The sequence below is a fragment of the Syngnathoides biaculeatus genome, chromosome 4 (assembly GCF_019802595.1).
Source record: "Syngnathoides biaculeatus isolate LvHL_M chromosome 4, ASM1980259v1, whole genome shotgun sequence".
Classification (NCBI taxonomy): domain Eukaryota; kingdom Metazoa; phylum Chordata; class Actinopteri; order Syngnathiformes; family Syngnathidae; genus Syngnathoides; species Syngnathoides biaculeatus.
In genome coordinates this window covers 29,357,251-29,374,508 of record NC_084643.1, presented here as the reverse complement: position 1 = coordinate 29,374,508, position 17,258 = coordinate 29,357,251, and the positions used below count along the sequence as shown (strand labels likewise).

The window sequence follows — 17,258 nt, the reverse complement described above, 5'->3', positions numbered from 1 at the left end:
TTCATTTCAGAGAACACATTTTAAGCGACAGCTCACGTACTCTAAGTTTTATAGTTTAGGCAAAGTCTGTACCCTGGGGTGACGGAGTAGAGTTCCCCTTGGAAGAGCTTGAGGAAAAATGCCAGGACATCAGTGTAGAAGTTTAAGAGAGTTGGCAGTGCCGGCCCAGGGAGCTGGTGACAAGTGGCTTCACTTGACAGGCAGTAACTATACACACAAGCATAATCTTGGATATTTTAGCATACATTTATTTATACAGCATTAATTTTCTACAACACTACCAACCTATTCAGGGTTTATGACATAGGAGCTGGAGCCTATCACAGCTACATTAAGGTGAAAGGCAGATTATACTGTGGACTGGTCACCATACAAACACCATAATAGTATGAAAGGAATTGATTTATGATTATGAGAAAGGGAAAAGGATATGGAATTATCAGTCAGAAAATTAAAGGTGTACCTTATGGCTGTCTCGAGAAAAGGCCACTGGCCCATCTTGCAGTAAGGGCACTGCAAAACCTGACTAAAATACTTCTTCACGTTCGCAGGAGCCAGCCAAGGAGGATTGGCAATTAGCAACCTATGCATTGTTTGTTGGAAAGTCCTCAGGAAGAGAGTTGTGGTATTACCCTGCGACATCAAAAATAAAGCAAAAAGTGGTGACAATGAAACGTTGATGACTAAAGCTTGACTGCATACAGTTTAGGTGGCCTGGTGATGACACCTTTGCCAATCAAGTTAACTCATTCATTGCCATTGATGCCTGTTGAATTAAAATATTCATGTTAACATAGAGGCGTGGCAGTGATTAATTAAGTGGAACTTCATTACTCCACTGGCTGCTTTCAGCAATAGTTTTTTCTTTTTAATCATTGACACACTTCCAGGGTGCCATATTTAGACCAAGATTAATTTTCCATTAGTTTGTTGTACTTTAGATTTATATGGAAGTCTTTTACAACTGTGTATCCGATTTGTGTGATAACACTGCACTTGTACTGGGAGATATTCAAACCATACACAATATTTCCAAAAGTATTTGCTCACCTGCGTGGACTCAGATATGAATTTAAGTGAATCCTACGCTTAATCCATTGGGTTTACTGTGACATTGCTCCAGCCTCTGCAGTTATAAGAGCTTAAACTCTCCTGGGAAGGTTCTCCGCAAGGTTTGGACTGTGTCTGTCGTAAAGTATGCCCATTTTTCCAGAAGCACATTTGTGAGATTACACACTGATGTTTGATGAAATGGCTTGGTTATTTTTCAAAAATTGTTTTATAAGTTTTAGGTTAGGATTGTAAAACAAATCAAGTGCATCCACATCAAAGTCTCTCATCCATATCTTTATGAACCTTGATTTGTGCACTGATGCAGTAATTTTGGAATAGGAAGGGGCCATGTGTATGCACCAATGGACGAAGCAAAGTCCATAAAGACAGGGATGAGAACATTTGGTATGGATGAATTTGACTGACTTGCCCTCAAACTGGCAGAATATTTTTCGGTTGACTTTCAGTGGACAATGAGGCAGGTCTTCTTGGACACCATCAGTGTACGGCCTCATAAATATCCTCCGAGATTTAACACGGGTGGCCAACCAGTCAGCGATTAAGATCCCCCTTTTTTTACTGCTTTACTTCAAAGAGCAACATCATACACATAAAAGAACCAAAGAGCCACATCATAATCAATGAACATCATTCCCTCCCTCCACACATACCTTTGCTCAGTCAGTTTTACTGTAAATGTCCCACAGCAACTTGATGAAAAAAAATGACTCCTACCGAGTACTAAGTAAAACAAAAATGTGTGCTCTTTCTCACACAGACAAACTACCAGTTCAATGAAGTCTCATCTTCTATGTCACAACTCTCAACACAACACTAAAATAGATACATGAGTGTGGAGATTTGGGTGCCAGTGTGAATCAGTAGCCATGCTCATGTCTGATATTTTCTGTTCAGTGTGGCCGAACAGTTAGATGTCTGATACCTATGTTTAACATTTTTTGTTTTTCAGCAACTTTTCCAAGGCTTTTTTAAAAAAAAAAAAAATTCAACATCATTGTGTGGCTTTTTGACTCTTGCAATGTTCCAAGCAAGTTGACACGATGTGAGTGTTCATCTCGGTATATGGTTCATTATTTATTTTTAAAACTGCATCTGCTTTTCTGTCTTATTTTTTTGAGTGACTAACTTGTGACTGCAAAGTTCATTCCCTTTTGGAAATTCCAGGTCGATGTTACCATGGAATGAAATGAAGAGAAGATTTGAAGATGAGAAATGCCCAATAGACGTCTGACACGAAAGGCAGAGTGGCTGGCTGCTCCGCTCAACACAAAAAAGTGACATATATATATATATATATATATATATATATATATATATTTAGAATGGGATATCACCTAAGCCACATGTGTGTCAAGGCAGGTGAACAAATACTTTGGGCAATATAGTGTATCTGATTTTTATCCACATATGGAAAATGTCTTGGAGTGAGTCTTAAGGTACCGTGCTTTGTTTTCTATTTACACTGTCATGACAAACATCTGAATCACACTACTTGAGAGCAAAAAATCTGAATTGTATCACGTCAGCCATGCAGTGTAAATCCAGCCTCCAGAGTACTGAAACAGAAAGTATACTGTGCACTGTTTTGTACCCTGAGGCTAATGTCGCAGTTAGGAATGTATACAGTCTGGAATTTGTGGTCCTACCTGCTGTGCATACTCAATGAGAGCCCCTAGGTATGATGCTGGTGGCAGAATCCCAGGGATCACTGCACTTCGAATTGTGTCCATGGCTTCGATGAAGAGGCCACATTCTATCATCGTACCAATGTTGCCAAAGTCTGTTTCAATTACCTGAAAGAACATATGTACTTCGATTAAATGGAAGTCATATGTAAAAGAAGAGGAACAACGGTTGTAACAGCAATGGATAGAGGAAAAGATAAGAGCATAAGTGTAATGGAAATCGAAGTGATGAGCTATCAAGTTACTGGGGTCATCAGTGACTGCCAGTTTTTGCCAAACAGCTTATGGACTCTGAGTAGAGAATGGAAATACACTGTACATGAACAGGTTAATAAATATACCAATCAAAACTTCCAAGATGAGCTGAAAGTAGCAGTTAAACCAGTGACCTGAGGACAAGTCACCCATCACTCTCCACATCACTTTGAAATGTATGACATGAAGGAAATTGCATGAACTGATCTTCTTGATGAAGAACGTGGTAATTTTAGAGCTATACAGCATTACAGAGGCCTAAGGACAGCAATGTTAACCTGTGACAAAGGATGATGTGGGTCATGATAACTCAGAAATTCAAGGAAGAGAAGTCTTGGCCGATCCTACAAAAAAAAAAAAAAAAAAAGAAACATAGTAAAATCAAACAAACTGTAATATACTTGGTGAAAGTCCATTTGCAATGAAACAATGGTTCTCTTTAGTATGCACACCTCCTGTTCAATGATGGCGTCCCTGAGGTCTGCCTCCAGTTTAGAAAAATCAACATCCGCAACACTGGCCTCCTTTGCTGAATTTATATTATTTATTACGCTGAACTTCATGTGAACACAATTTTCCTGCCAATGACAAAAACATTTTCAAATACGACATTCATTTGTAAATGGATACCTGCTTGCACCCTGGACTGGGTGCCAACCAATTGCAGAACACAGGAACCCATAGCTGATAGCACCTTAACTCTGTAATTCATTTAATTTGTAAATCCATGGATAGTTTATCTTCGCCTCTCATTTGAGGATGCAATAAGTGTCTCCCAGAGGAGCTAATAGGAGGTGTACATTTCTTTTAAGTACAACTCCACAGGGTCTCAATAGGGTTAAGGTCACAGGATAATGGTGGCTGCACCATGAGATTTTATTCATCATACCCACTGCAGCTAAAGATTCAATAGTAGGTTGTTTTTGCAACGTGTGATGGTGCATTATCTTATATGAGTTATTGTAATGTGATGCGATAAATGGTCACTCAGGAATGCCACTCTTTGGGTACAGTCTCTTCCATTATTCCAACCCAAATCTCCCTTCACCTTCTTGCTGACAGGGTAGCCATCCACCAACATCAGAGAACCATTTGGATCATCCAAAGTAGCTTGCGATTTATCAGTGAATAAAATTAGTTGAAAATGAGTGTCCAAGAATTTCTGAGCCCACAGCAAACATTTCTCTTTGTGATATTGGTAATTGGGGTCTGAAATACACTTTAAAATTCAAGATTGAAACGATTAGTCAAGTTGATTTTACCAAATTATTTGACTGGCTGCTAATCGATTAATGCAGAGCAAAGAAAAGCAAAGCAAATTTATTTCTATAGCGCATTTCATACATGAGGTAACTCAATGTGCTTTACATAATTAAAGGCATTTGAAAACAAAGAGATAAAACATTTAAAATGGGGTAAAAACAATAAAAATGACAAACAATATTTTAAAAAAAAAAAAAGAGTTTTTGGCACCTCGTCTTCCAAGTCTATCCTAAATTACAATAAAAAGAAAATTAAAATAGAAAGAAAGAAAAGACATTTTTTAAGCCTGGCTACAATGTCCCATCTTAAAACATACTATGGTGTCAGCATCATAAAGCGACACAAGTGTCACAATGTTGGTGTTGTGTGATAGCAAATAACTTGTAATTATTAAATTGTGAGAGATTTACAGGAAAGATCTATAGCAACAGGAAAAACAACGTGCAAAATTTATCTCAGAAAAACTCAAATTAAAATGTTTATTTTAAATCATATGCGCAAATTAATTTTGGAGTACAGTTGTGATCAGATCATCACAGCAGCTTTTATCGAACTTATTTGGCTTACCCCAAAGAGGTGCTGGATGATGTCGGTCACAGGGATGCAAGAAACATCGTGAGAGCTCGTGTCCTGTATCATGGCCTTGACTATGACGTGATTGATGGCAGTTTGAGAGGGCGGAGGATAGGTGTATACTATGGCGGTACCAGCTTCCAGGATCCTGGGAAAAGTGAAATCAAAACAGTGTTTGATTAATGGATTATATTCATAAATTTAAACATTGTTGGATAGTACAGTACTTCCATGTCATCCAGCTAACCGTTTGAACATGACTGAATAGGTAAGATCTTCAATCATGAGAAGAACTTTCCAGCCTTGGAAGGCCCCTGTTATTTCCCCACTGGTCACCTTCTTCCTCCAGTGTCTTGCGGGATAGAAGGCAGACGTAGTACCTGTGGGAACGGCCACCTCATAGAGTCCCTCGGAGAGCCAGAAACCATTTTGAACACTGTCCATAATATAGTCTGGAGTCACAATCCACTTTCCTGGTAAGAGAGAGAGAAGCAATAGCACCAGTGAACACAAATAGCAGAAAGTATAGTAAATGTAGTTTTTCAGTTCTTCAACTTGAAGCCAGGTATTTTTTTTAATAGTTTAAATTAATATATTTCAACTGACAAATTTTGAAAAGTACATGTTCCCATTTGTCGAGCTCAGTGGCAAATAAATGACACAAAATGGAAGAAATTTGAAGGCCAATTTGATAATATGTGAAGTGAAAATGGCTACTCCTGTAAGCCAAATCAGTCACATGATCCTTCAATTTTGCACACTGGCATGGTTACACTATTGTTTTGGGGAATAGGGTAACAGAGGAAATTTGACAAAATGGATGAAAAAAAAAAAATCATAACAATAACAAAGCATTTTTTTTTCAAGATAAACAACTTATGTATGACATGCTTAGCACAACTAACTAACTTTATGTAATAATAATGATGACCAACCTGCAGCACATGAAGCCAAAAATTTCTCACTGGCTAAAACGTGAGGAATTACTAAATGGGTGCATGTGCCCTGGTAAACCTGGAAGAAAATGTAGCATTAATGAAAAATTATATAATTATATTACACATATAACAATTGTTATTATCAACTAATAAAATAAACTTGTTTAATCATGATTTGTGTATGTGCACTTACAGATCCTCCAATATATTTTCCACTCAAAAGATATATTCCCTGAATCAAAGCTCTCTTCTGTTCATGGATTTTGATCCCAGAGAATTGGAACACAGGAGTGCAATGCTCCATCCCCAACTATGAAGAAAATAAGACAGACACACTAACAAGATTTTCTCAATAATTGCAAAAAAAAAAGTGCTACTATTTTGGCTATATGACACTCTTGAAGTATTGTGTTGTCTGCATCCACAGTTATTTGGACTTCCCCTTCAACCAACCTGAAAGCTATAGACAATTGTCAAACATGACCTTTTTGGATTCACAACCCTTAAACAGGGCATACTCTTAACTTTATACGCCATATTGTAAATAAATGAATAACCGTAATTGTGTCAGTAAGTAAGTATAAAAAATGATCTTAAGAGTTCTGAAAATGTAATCTGATATAAATGAATAAATTAGGCAACCTAACTGAGAAAAACTGCAGGACGTTGGTTTTTATGATTTTTAACTGTCTTACTATTTGTCAAACGAAAATTATATTTGTACCACTAGTGCATTAAAAGGGTTTGTCTGAGAACACGTGAATAACACGTGTAAATTATTTAAACTTTTAAATTATGCACAAAAAATACACTCAGAGTCGATTAAATGCAAAAAATAAAAAATAAAGTCGCAGTCATTTGTTAAGTCTTGACTCAGTTTTCGCCGACTGTCCGTTAGTTCACAGAAACAGGCAACAGGAAAACTCTGACACTGAAAAAGTCATCTTACGTATATCCCGCAGGTTCACCCCGAGAAATTTCAAATTTACCAAGAAGAAAAATAGGACAAAAATGGGTAAACGTGTTTAATGAGACTCGAGTTTACCTCTTGTTTCGCTATTGGTGTGTAGCCCACGGACAGATCTACGAAACATTGATTCGTAGGGTGGTTTCTCGAAAAGGATTATCTTTTATAGTTACTTACCGAGCACATCGTTGATTTTTTTCCCAATATAAAATAGTATTATATTTTAAAATATAAAAATATATTTTGTCAGAATATAAAGGGCGATATGCATCGTTTCTCTACTCTTTGAAAACATCTCCACCCCTATCCCTGTTTCATTTAATAAAGTCAGAAGGTCCGTTGAGCGGTAGTCTTTCAACGAGTACTTCCGGGTTGTTGTCACGGACGCTTTACGTGCCGGAAATAAAAAAAGACAGCTGGACACAACATAACATTCATTGATTAACCAGGATCATTGAGCGCTCGATACGTTTGCAGTGATTTTATTCTGCCAAGGAAGCTCTTACTGAACCGAGTCAAGGTTTTTGTTTTTATTGTGGTCGGGGACGTTCAGGGACAATCGTGTAATGGTATTAGGGTTACGTACTTTCACGTTGAAGTAGGTGATTTTCTGTCATTTCTACAAATGCCTTTCGCTGATATCAATCTCGTTGCGCTAAAAGACTGATGATGCTGGCTGTGTGTCGCCAAACGCATTCTCATTCCATCGGGAGACCGTAAGGGAGGTTTCGGAAGGTAAGTATTAACCTGATAAAAAGTTTTTGATGGCAGTGATAATATATAACCCATGCATTATATTAGCCGAATATCCTCACAAGGATCGCAGGAGTGTTGGAGCCTATCCCAGCTACCTTCGGGCAGAAGACAGGTACACCCTGAACTGGTTCCCAGCCAATCGCAGGGCACATCGAAACAAACAACCATTCACACTCATATTCACACTTAAGGCAATTTATAGTCTTCAATGAACCAACCAATCATGTTTTGGGGATGACTGATGAAATTGGAGTGCCACAGTACAGGGAGAACATGCAAAGGCTGGGCCACAATTCAAACCCAGGACCTTTTGCCAGCCTTCCCAGGTGGATGGAACATGGATATTTGACTTCTAAAGCTATTGACGGCAGTGAATTTGTTAAATGTTATCTAATTTTGCCATGCCTTATTATGTGGTAAGAAAGTTATTGATATTCCAAGACCAATAACACAATGCACACTAGAGTTGCTATTGATGACACTCTCGTCAAGTCATTTCAGCCATATACTCTCTGAGTTGGACCATTGTTCAATCGTAAGTGTCCCCCAGCGCTTTCCTATGAACTGTTCCTTTTTTGTTGTTGTTTTTTTTCCATCTTTGCTGACATCATACCAATCAACAGGGCCTCCCCTTAACTCAGACTTAATACATCATAACATAGCTTGATCCAATAAGTTGACAATAAGTTTTGCTACAGCGTTGTGTGTGATACTCGTCCCATGTTTTCCGTAAATGCGCTTGCAACCATACGACTGTTTGCTGAATCGGCCATTAGGATGATTTCAATTCATTGCTCTTTATTCAAATGCACTTTTTGGGTTTGCTGAAATAAAACAAAATACATGTTAGAACCATATATTTATGGAATGTATTACGTCTCCTATATTTGGAGACTTATGGGACACCCTGTATAAGAATGAGTGGTATAAAAAAAGATGCATGATTGAATTTTCGATCAGTCTGGTTTTCTGACATTTGTAATTCCATAACATTTAATGGGGCACTCAATAAAGTATCAACGTTTCTGGTACTAAACATGCTTTCTTGCCCTGTAAAGAATGCATCAGTTCATTAACCTCAAGCAATGAACTGCACTTCAGTTTCCAAATGGGTGTTGCTTATGTATTGCTTAATAGAGATGATTGACAATGATTTTACAGAGTGTCTTAAGACTTTTACAAATGGTATTTCCCTCATGCAGAAAGAAAATTGCCATTTGCTTTAGTGATGTGATAAATTTTAAAATCCCAAGTTATTAGCTTGTTGTGCCTGATCGAAATGGTGACAATGAAAACATGCAACCCCATGGGCAAGCATGATATAGACCTATGTAGTAGTATGTTCTTCAAATACAGTATACACCTGGTTAATTTATGGTGTTACCTTATAACTGGTACGCATTTTAAAACAATGTTAACATTGGCTCGACGTGCTCTAAGCGGCTTTAAAGTGGTGGCCTGGGGGTTGTGCTGCTAAATATTTCAGCACAAAGTCATTCCTGAAAATGGGCCTGTGTGTTAGTTTGGCTGTGGTGCAGGAAAGAGAGATGGGTTGATGGTTTTGCGTGGTTGTGCATGTGTCTGTGTGCACGCACGCGCTAATAGCTGCTGAGTTGATGTGTCAGGCAAGCAAGTGTCTGCTCCAGCTGTCCTGGTTGCAGCACTGGGAAGCACACTGGGGCACCTTCAACATCTGCTTTGTAAAGAGCTAATGACACCAAGATGACGGCTGCATGTTTTCAAGTGAGTTCTAATGAGACCCTCTGTGCTGTCTTCAATACCAGGGCGCTTCATTAGGTACACATGCACAAAATAATATCCAATACTGGAGCTTTAGAAGAAAATAGTCAACAAATAGTTAAATATTGGCAGCACGGTGGAGCAGCTGTTGAGCGTTGGCCTCACAGTTCTGGGGACCAGTGTTCAAATCCTGGCCCCTCCTGTGTGGAGTATGCATGTTCTCCTTGTGCCTGCCTGGGTTTTCTCTGGGCACTCCGGTTTCCTCCCACATCCCAAAAACATGCATTCATTGGAGACTTTAAATTGCCCCTAAGTGCGGTTGTGAGTGCGACTGTTGTCTGTGTCCATGTGCCCTGTGATTGGGTGGCAACCACTTTAGGATGTTCCCTGCCTCCTGTCCGATGAAATCTGGGAATGGTTCCAGCACTACCGCAACCCTCGTAAAGATAAACGTCTCAGGAAATGTTTGGATAGTTAAATAATACCACTCTGAAAGTTTAATCAAAATAGAACAATATTATTTTTTACTAAATTTTCATGTTGCTTTTGTATTGGAGCTATCTACATACACAGCATAATATATACTAGATATAATTGATTTTGTTTGTAATTAAACTGAAAATAATGCAATTCAGTATATGTGGTGTCTCAGTATTTCAATCTCAGCTAGTTGGTAAGTGTGTAAGTGGCAATCGTTTGGTGTGTGGGAGTGAGTTGGTGACTATAAATTATTTGTGTGAGTGTCAAGTTCATTCGTCCAGTCATTTTGCTTGGTGTGCGGCGGACCAAAGGATTTTGTACAATTACCCACTTCCAAATTCTTGGGAACAGTTTTGAGCAAGGCCCAGCACAAACCAAGGCACGCTTGAATGAGTCTGGTGTGGAAGACAGCCGTGACCCATGTGTGGTACCAGGGCTCTGTAGCTATCTCTGTAATTTCAGTAGCAACCCATAAAATGTGAGGTCTTCTATCTTTTTTATGTGTATATATATATATATATATATATATATTACCATTAATGCTGTGACAGTGTTATTTACAACATTGAAAGGTATGGTGGTGCTGAATACATATTCTTTTTGCAGTTCAGGCTATATCATTACAGTCTTGTTTCATAATCCATAGAGTGAATATCTTCTCCTTAAGCAATAGCTGCTTGCAGACATCTTCCCAGGCGGTGGTGCAGACAGAGCGTGACGATGACAGAGGGAAGAAGAAAAGGCGAAATAATAAAGGACAAGCTTTACTGGTGGGTCTGTCAGTGTGGGGGAAAATAATATTTGTCCACTTGGACAGGCCTCCCTTTGTGCAGGCTAAATGAATGTTGAGCTTCCTGTCTGCTCTGTCAGAGAGAGTGGCGTCGAGTGTGTGCAGCAGTGAGGAAGCGGCACACAGTACGGCGAGCTGTTTGCCGTTTGACAGGGATTATTAAAATCAGAGCACATGACGACGGACTGAGCGGCAGGCGGAGTTTGAGAAATCCAAATTGACACAGACACTCTCCATTACCTTCCACTTGACTCTCCTTAATGACAATGTTGATGTGAGACCCAGTGATGCTACACAGGTGGGGGATTGGCTTTTAGCAGGAACGTTAAGCACCGCAGAGATGAGGGGGTTGTTGGCCCCTCAGCTCTGGTACAGCCATAAGGAGATGGGCTGTTTATTTAAAGGTTCAACAGAAGAGCATCTCATTATTTTGGGTGGTGTGTTTTTCCTCGGAATTAATTTGCTTTAGTGTCAGGTGGAATTGGTAGAGGCAATGTCTTCTAATCCGGGTGTCATCCATTTGTAAATGATCTCATGTGGACAGAGGCTGCAGACTGTCTTTGTCTGTGAAAGCCTTTCATTTGTTTCAGGTGCAATTGATTTTGGAAGTCCTAATAAGACACATAACTGCGGATGTGACACATGATTGCTAACCACTTGAAGTGAGTGTTTGTTTCTTGAGGGGCACCCACGATGATATCGCACTCCAGGACTTGTCATATACCTAGTTGACTTAATCCTGACGCCCCTCGCATCTGTCTGTGACAGCATTTTGTGCGATATACGAGAGCATGTCATGCATGTGTTTTCTGTCTCTGTAGAGCAGCATGGAGTGGCCTGAAGACTTTCCTGAAGATCAAGCCTTTGTTGAGCTGCTTGTTCCTGCATTCTCCAGTGAACTGGACTTCGAGCAGCTCATGAAAGACACAGAAGAGAAACTCAAACTTAATGCCGACAGGTCTGTCAGAAAACCTCTGAACATGTGTATTTTCTAAATACAGCTTAGTTGATTCTGAGAAGATTGAGTTCAGATTGTTTTTTGGATTTAGAATGTCCTTTTTCCAAGGTACAAATCTTTAGCCATTGTGGTCAAAAATTTATTAACTTGTATTAACTCTCCATGCACTCACTTCATTAACATTTGTAACATTCGTAAGTGTAAGTTAACTATGATTGGAAAACATAAAACAATAAAATGTAGGTTTGTCGTTGTCAATAGGACTAATATTTGGAGTCCTTCAAAACCAATCTAATAGCTGGCAACGTGTCCATCTTACAATGGCTACCTCACATTTTTGAAACACCTCAATATTCTGCAGAGGTGTCTTTGTCAGCCCGTTAAACCAAAAGGGTTACTTAATTTATTCATTCGTTCAGTCATTCATTTCTCTCCCCCCCCCTCCCTCGCTGTCATAGTCTATGGTATTAGTTGGGTTGGTTTTGTTTCATGTTTTCCATGTCTCATGTGCTTATTTTGTTAGCTGTGTCCACCTGTTCACATTTACCCTCTGCCTTGTATTGACCAATCAGCTCCCTGCACTTGGGCCCTCCACATTTTTTGCCTTGCCCTCCTTGCTTTCAATAACCCCAACTGTGTGTGTGTGTGTGTGTGTGTGTGTGTGTGTCTCTCTCTCTCTCTCTCTCTCTCTCTCTCTCGCTTTCTCGCTTTCTCTCTTTCTCCTGCTCTCTCTCCCCTTTACTGGCGTTCTGGAAGGCCCAAAACAAGAAATGTCCATCTCTCGGAGTTAAGATTGGATACATGACAGCAAATATCTCCCTGAGAGCAAAATACAAGGTTGTTTAACACTAAAATGGTTGTATCTGACAGAATGACACTATTGTATTGAATTATTCACAATAAGGGCACGTTTGAACACATGTTCATCAACTCAAATATGGAAAACAGTTAATCTGGTGCATTAGTCTCACCGGGCACAGGATATACATCCAATACAGGAACTGCAATCAACTAGGTACATAAAACAAACCACAGTTGAGTTGAAATACTGTATCCATTTTCTTACATGGTGATTTTCATTTTGCATACATATAATCTGTTTTTTTTAATAACAATTACAGCCACTTGAAGGTGTCTGACATACCTGTTTGTAGGTTGAATCTACTATTTATTGATTGGGGAAAAGGGGGGCGATATGAAGAAAAAAAAACATAAATGTTATAATATTGCCCATATCCCAAATTCCTATATTCTACCATATCATGTAATCAGAAATGTGTACTGATTTTAAGAGGACTGATGAATGTCTTTAGTAATGTTTCAATGCATATGTTTTACAACTTAAAAGGTCAGTGGATTTGATGTGTTTTAATACTAGAACTTCATTCTTAAAATAATACCACTTTATTCTTGTGTAATTGAACTTCTTCTCATACCATTTATTTTTTTTCTGTATATTCTTTGTATGTATGTACCTGTGTATTTATATGTAGATTGATTATTTTTTTCCAATATGACTAATACCCTGTAGATTTTCATTTTTGCTAAATTTACATACTTAATTTTTCTTCTCTGAATTCGTGATCTCAATGATTAAGTTCAATTTTGAAGGTACAGTATATGATTTGGTGCTGAACTAAACTGAGCCTTGATGGTTGTACTGACTACCGATGTCGTCAATAGACAAGGCAATATGGGAATGGGACAGCAGATGGTTCCTCTACAGAAGATTCCAAGTTGATTGGTCACCGTTAAACAGAGCAGAAAACGAAATTAAACTTAAATGTGCCCAGACACACACCAAACACACTGCACACTCCTACTTAAAACACAGACACAACAATACTGTGTTCCTATTTGACAAATTTGTACTGATGCCTAAATAACTGAGGAATGTCTTATATTAATTACACATGAATTAAAAAAAAAAACAATTAAGCTTGATTTCGATATTACAGACTGAAGAGATAATATCTGTCAATGATTGCACAAATGGATTGATGAAAAGCAAAGCTTGGGGAGAAGAAAAAGTAAAATCTATATTTCAAGTCTTTTATCGTTTGAGGCATTGTGCGTGTGAGGGCAGATGATGAAGGAAAGGGTAAATGTAGCAAGTGAACAAAGGCTCAATGTGGCACCATTAATGTCTGGGACTCTTTCTCTCTGTCTCCCTTTTCTCACCCCCCTTTTCTCTTTCTTTCCTTCCTCCTCCTAAATGGGAACATAATAATTGAAGATTCCACATCTTGAAACGAAAACCCTTGGGTAGGTAATTCAAGGCTTATTACTGAAGGCCGCACCATTTTTCTGCTTTCTAAGCATTAAAGGGTTATTTTGTGTTCCTGCAGATGGGAGAGGGATAACCATTATGAGAACAAAGCTTCTCGATAATGGCGAATGGGACGAAAAATAAGGCAATCCTTCGCACGCTATGGGGGTCCACTGGTCAGCATCTCTGTTAGGTTGCAGCTACACGGCATTCTGTCTGCCTACTTTACATTGGACCCTTTCACTTGAAAACTTGGCAAACCTTTTTTTGTTTTAACTAGGGTGGGCTGTGTGCATCCATAGACAGACATACATTGACTCAGATCCAACGCCACCTAAGTGACTTATCAGTAATTCGGAGGAATTAAGGAAGCGTAGGAGAGGAAAGGAATATCTGAAAGAAAGCGGAAGCACAGCTAGCTTGCGGTGAAGGCCTCCAAACTGATTACGAGTGACTGTCTTGTTCCGAGTTCTCAAATATCCGAAATCTGCCCAAGAGCTGCTCCCTAATTGAAGGAGATGAAGATAGGCTGACAACAGAGCTAGTTCCCCAAATTGAAATGCTGTAATCCATTAGTTTTCATCAGACGGGACAGTGAAACAGTGTGGCCTTGGGTGGCTCATGGCTGTGCATGACCCACCAGGGACAGACTCCTAATGAAGTCTGAGCACAAACCAGGATAATCCAGGAAAGATAAGTGACCCTGTCTGGTCGCCTGCCACTCTCAAATTGCACGACTGTGTTCGGAAGTATCAGGTGCTTTTGATTATCAGTATTTTGCAATTGTGTGTAAGATGAAGATTTTTGTGTTTAGCTGTGATCACTGAGTAGATCAGTCTTCTTGGTTCTCTGGTGGCCACGAAGGCTGAGAGGTGAGGGCACTAAGTGGGTCCAGGCCAGGCCATGCTGGGATATGTTTTCAGCAAGTTTATTCAACCTCAGTTGCTCCTATTTCCATTACAGAATAGGACCTTTTGCTGAAGGTGATATTCAGCTCTTTTGGCAGTGACTGGAGTTGAAAAGGACCTGCCTATTGCCCCGCTTGCCTCCACCCACCCCCTCCCACTTCTTATAGGCAAGCAGTGGGGAGTAGACCGCGACAGACAGCCCCAGAGCAGCCCACCCACACTAAATTAATTCTGACAAGGAACTTAAGATAACGTCAAAGCGCTGACTAATCGTGGGATTGGGTTTCTGTAAGTCAGGGAGCTGTGAAATGTGCCATCATATCTAATAAAAGACCTCCTCATTGCCTTTCTATTGCAGTGGTGGTGATGGTTGGTGGGGTGACAAAGAAGGAGGAGGAGGACGACTGTCTAGCTAGGCCGACGTGGAAAAAACAATTAGATCGCTCTTAAGCAGCATGAGTGCCAGGAGATGACGGACGTGTTCATCAAGAGGCCAAAAGAATCAATTTTCTTCTACTTCACGATGTCTTTTGTTACGTTCAGATTCCGCCCCTTTGCCATCACGTGTTATCATCCTTACCGGAAGAGTTGAATGCTTTTATTTACTACAGCTAGTTTGTTTTCCTCCCGTTTTAACTTCCTCTTTCCCACATTCCTTTTATGTGCCTTCACCCAGTGGCTGAGCTGCTGCCAGGGGAAGTTGTGGCGATGAGAACTAATCCTGCCAAGTTGATTAGGCTGCAGGTAGCTTTCAGACAAGCGAGCCAGAGGTCACAACATTGTGGAGAGCTGGATGGACTTCTTGACACAGGCCATCCACACTGACTAGATAACTTACAGCACGTCTTTAAGGAGGGGTAATCGAAAGGTGTAAGTGAAGAAGAAATGAGGAAAGTACAAGGTTTTAAAGAAAGAGACCAAATTGAGAAAATTGTACAGCCAAGACTTTAAAATATTATGAATATATATAATTTATTTAAGAGAACACAATTCCACTGTGATAGTTTTTTGTGCTCACCTTTATTTGCACACCTTCATTTTTTGCATTATCTGTATACTGTGACTATCATTTCATCAGGATCGTTTAATTGGTGGTCCAGTATTTAATCTGAATGAACAAAAAATAAAATCACATGTCCACCAATATTGGGACCTTGTCCTTAATATTTCATTGGACACCCTTTGGGAGCGATGATAGCTTCCAAATATTTCTTGCCCATTGATAAGCTTTTTGGATTTACTGGGTGGCATTTTCACCCAATCTTCCTTTGCAACTTTTTTAAGATTTTAAAAATCTGTAGGAATCTTTTCCCCAATGCCAGATTTCATCTTAATTGGATTGAGATAAGGACTCATTGCTAGCCATTTTTTTCCTTTTCAACCATTCTCTTGTGCTTTCGATGTGTGCTTTGGGTATTTGTCTTGGTCGACTACCTATGATCTCAAACTGAGTTTTTTACACTGGGTAAGAAATTTCACAGAAAAATCTCTTGATAATATTCTTATTTTATGATACCTGTGATATTGTCAAGGGCTCCAGTACCAGATGAAAGAAAGCATATCTACAGCATTATGTATCCTCCAACTTAGTAGTCTGATGGCGGGGTGTTCTTTTCCTCAAAGGCGTCATTGCACCAGCTATAAACATTTAGTTTGTGTGTGCTTAAATAGCTCTTATTTTGTTTCATCTGGCCATAAAATATTTGCTCTATTGTATCAAACAAAAGTTATCTCCAGAAAAATGTCCTTTCACTTGATTTATTTTCTTCAGAAGATATTTCATGTTTGGTTCTTCAACTACTTGGGGGCCAATAATGATGAGCACGATCGCAGATAAATTACGCAAATAAATGAAACTGGTCGGTTCTCACATTGGCTTGTTACCAGGGGTATGGTCATTCAAAAAAAAAAAAAGTATAGCTGTAGAGCAGATCGATCCATCCGTTTTCTGAGCTGCTTATCCTCATGAGGGTCGTGGGAGTGCTGAAGCCCGTCCCAGTTGTCATCTGGGAGGAGGCAGGATACACCCTGAATCTGCTGCCAACCAATCGCAGGGCACATGGAGACAGACAACAGTTGCACTCACAATCAGACCTCGGGGGAATTTAGTCTCCAATTAATGCACATTTTTGGGATGTGGGAGGAATCTAGAGTACTTGGAGAAACCCCACACAGGCATGGGGAGAATATGCAAATGTCACACAAGTAGGGACGAGATTTGAACCCCGGTCCTCAGAACTGTGGGGCCAATGCTCTAGCCAGTGCCATACCGTGCCACCCAGTGCATATCTATTGAATTCAAATTCATAGAGGTCCTCTCCCGGACAATTTGGGCAAATTTAGGTCGGAAACATGACTGTCCATCCATCTATCCAAACCAGACCCTATCCCAACTTTCCAAGGTGTGGGCAAAAGTGAGGCTTCACCCTGCACTGATCGCTAGCCAATCACAGGGACACTACACAGTCCCATTCAAGAGGGCTGTTTTCTGTTTCTGCCTTTTCACAGAGTTGCTTTGCTATGTATAACAAACTGACACAGGATGTGGGGTTTTGAAGTTGTAATCATTTGTAATGTCAGAGCCCTGACAGAAAGTTAATGC

The 17,258-nt window shown here is 39.6% G+C and overlaps 2 protein-coding genes across 10 annotated transcripts in view; one reads left to right on the top strand and one right to left on the bottom strand.

Moving 5' to 3' along the window:
* slf1 (SMC5-SMC6 complex localization factor 1) overlaps positions 1-7,046 on the bottom strand; it is a 41,251-nt gene extending 34,205 nt beyond the window's left edge. The window contains exons 1-10 of one of the 4 annotated variants that reach the window (XM_061818265.1): positions 6,933-7,046; positions 5,982-6,098; positions 5,786-5,864; positions 5,098-5,323; positions 4,845-4,998; positions 3,467-3,592; positions 3,293-3,358; positions 2,721-2,867; positions 464-633; positions 73-207 (exon numbers count right to left, since the gene is read on the bottom strand). In XM_061818265.1, coding sequence (XP_061674249.1) covers positions 73-207; positions 464-633; positions 2,721-2,867; positions 3,293-3,358; positions 3,467-3,592; positions 4,845-4,998; positions 5,098-5,323; positions 5,786-5,864; positions 5,982-6,098; positions 6,933-6,941 — 1,229 coding nt within the window. In that variant the 5' untranslated portion in view covers positions 6,942-7,046. The other 3 variants (XM_061818267.1, XM_061818266.1, XM_061818268.1) reach the window with 3 other exon arrangements.
* Positions 7,047-7,126: 80 nt separating this feature from the next.
* kiaa0825 (KIAA0825 ortholog) overlaps positions 7,127-17,258 on the top strand; it is a 153,116-nt gene continuing 142,984 nt past the window's right edge. For 4 of the 6 annotated variants that reach the window (XM_061817936.1, XM_061817938.1, XM_061817941.1 and 1 more), the window contains exons 1-3: positions 7,127-7,490; positions 10,399-10,501; positions 11,348-11,479. In XM_061817936.1, coding sequence (XP_061673920.1) covers positions 10,452-10,501; positions 11,348-11,479 — 182 coding nt within the window. In that variant the 5' untranslated portion in view covers positions 7,127-7,490; positions 10,399-10,451. Of the gene's footprint in view, positions 7,491-10,398; positions 10,502-11,342; positions 11,480-17,258 lie in introns of those variants that run through there. The other 2 variants (XM_061817939.1, XM_061817940.1) reach the window with 2 other exon arrangements.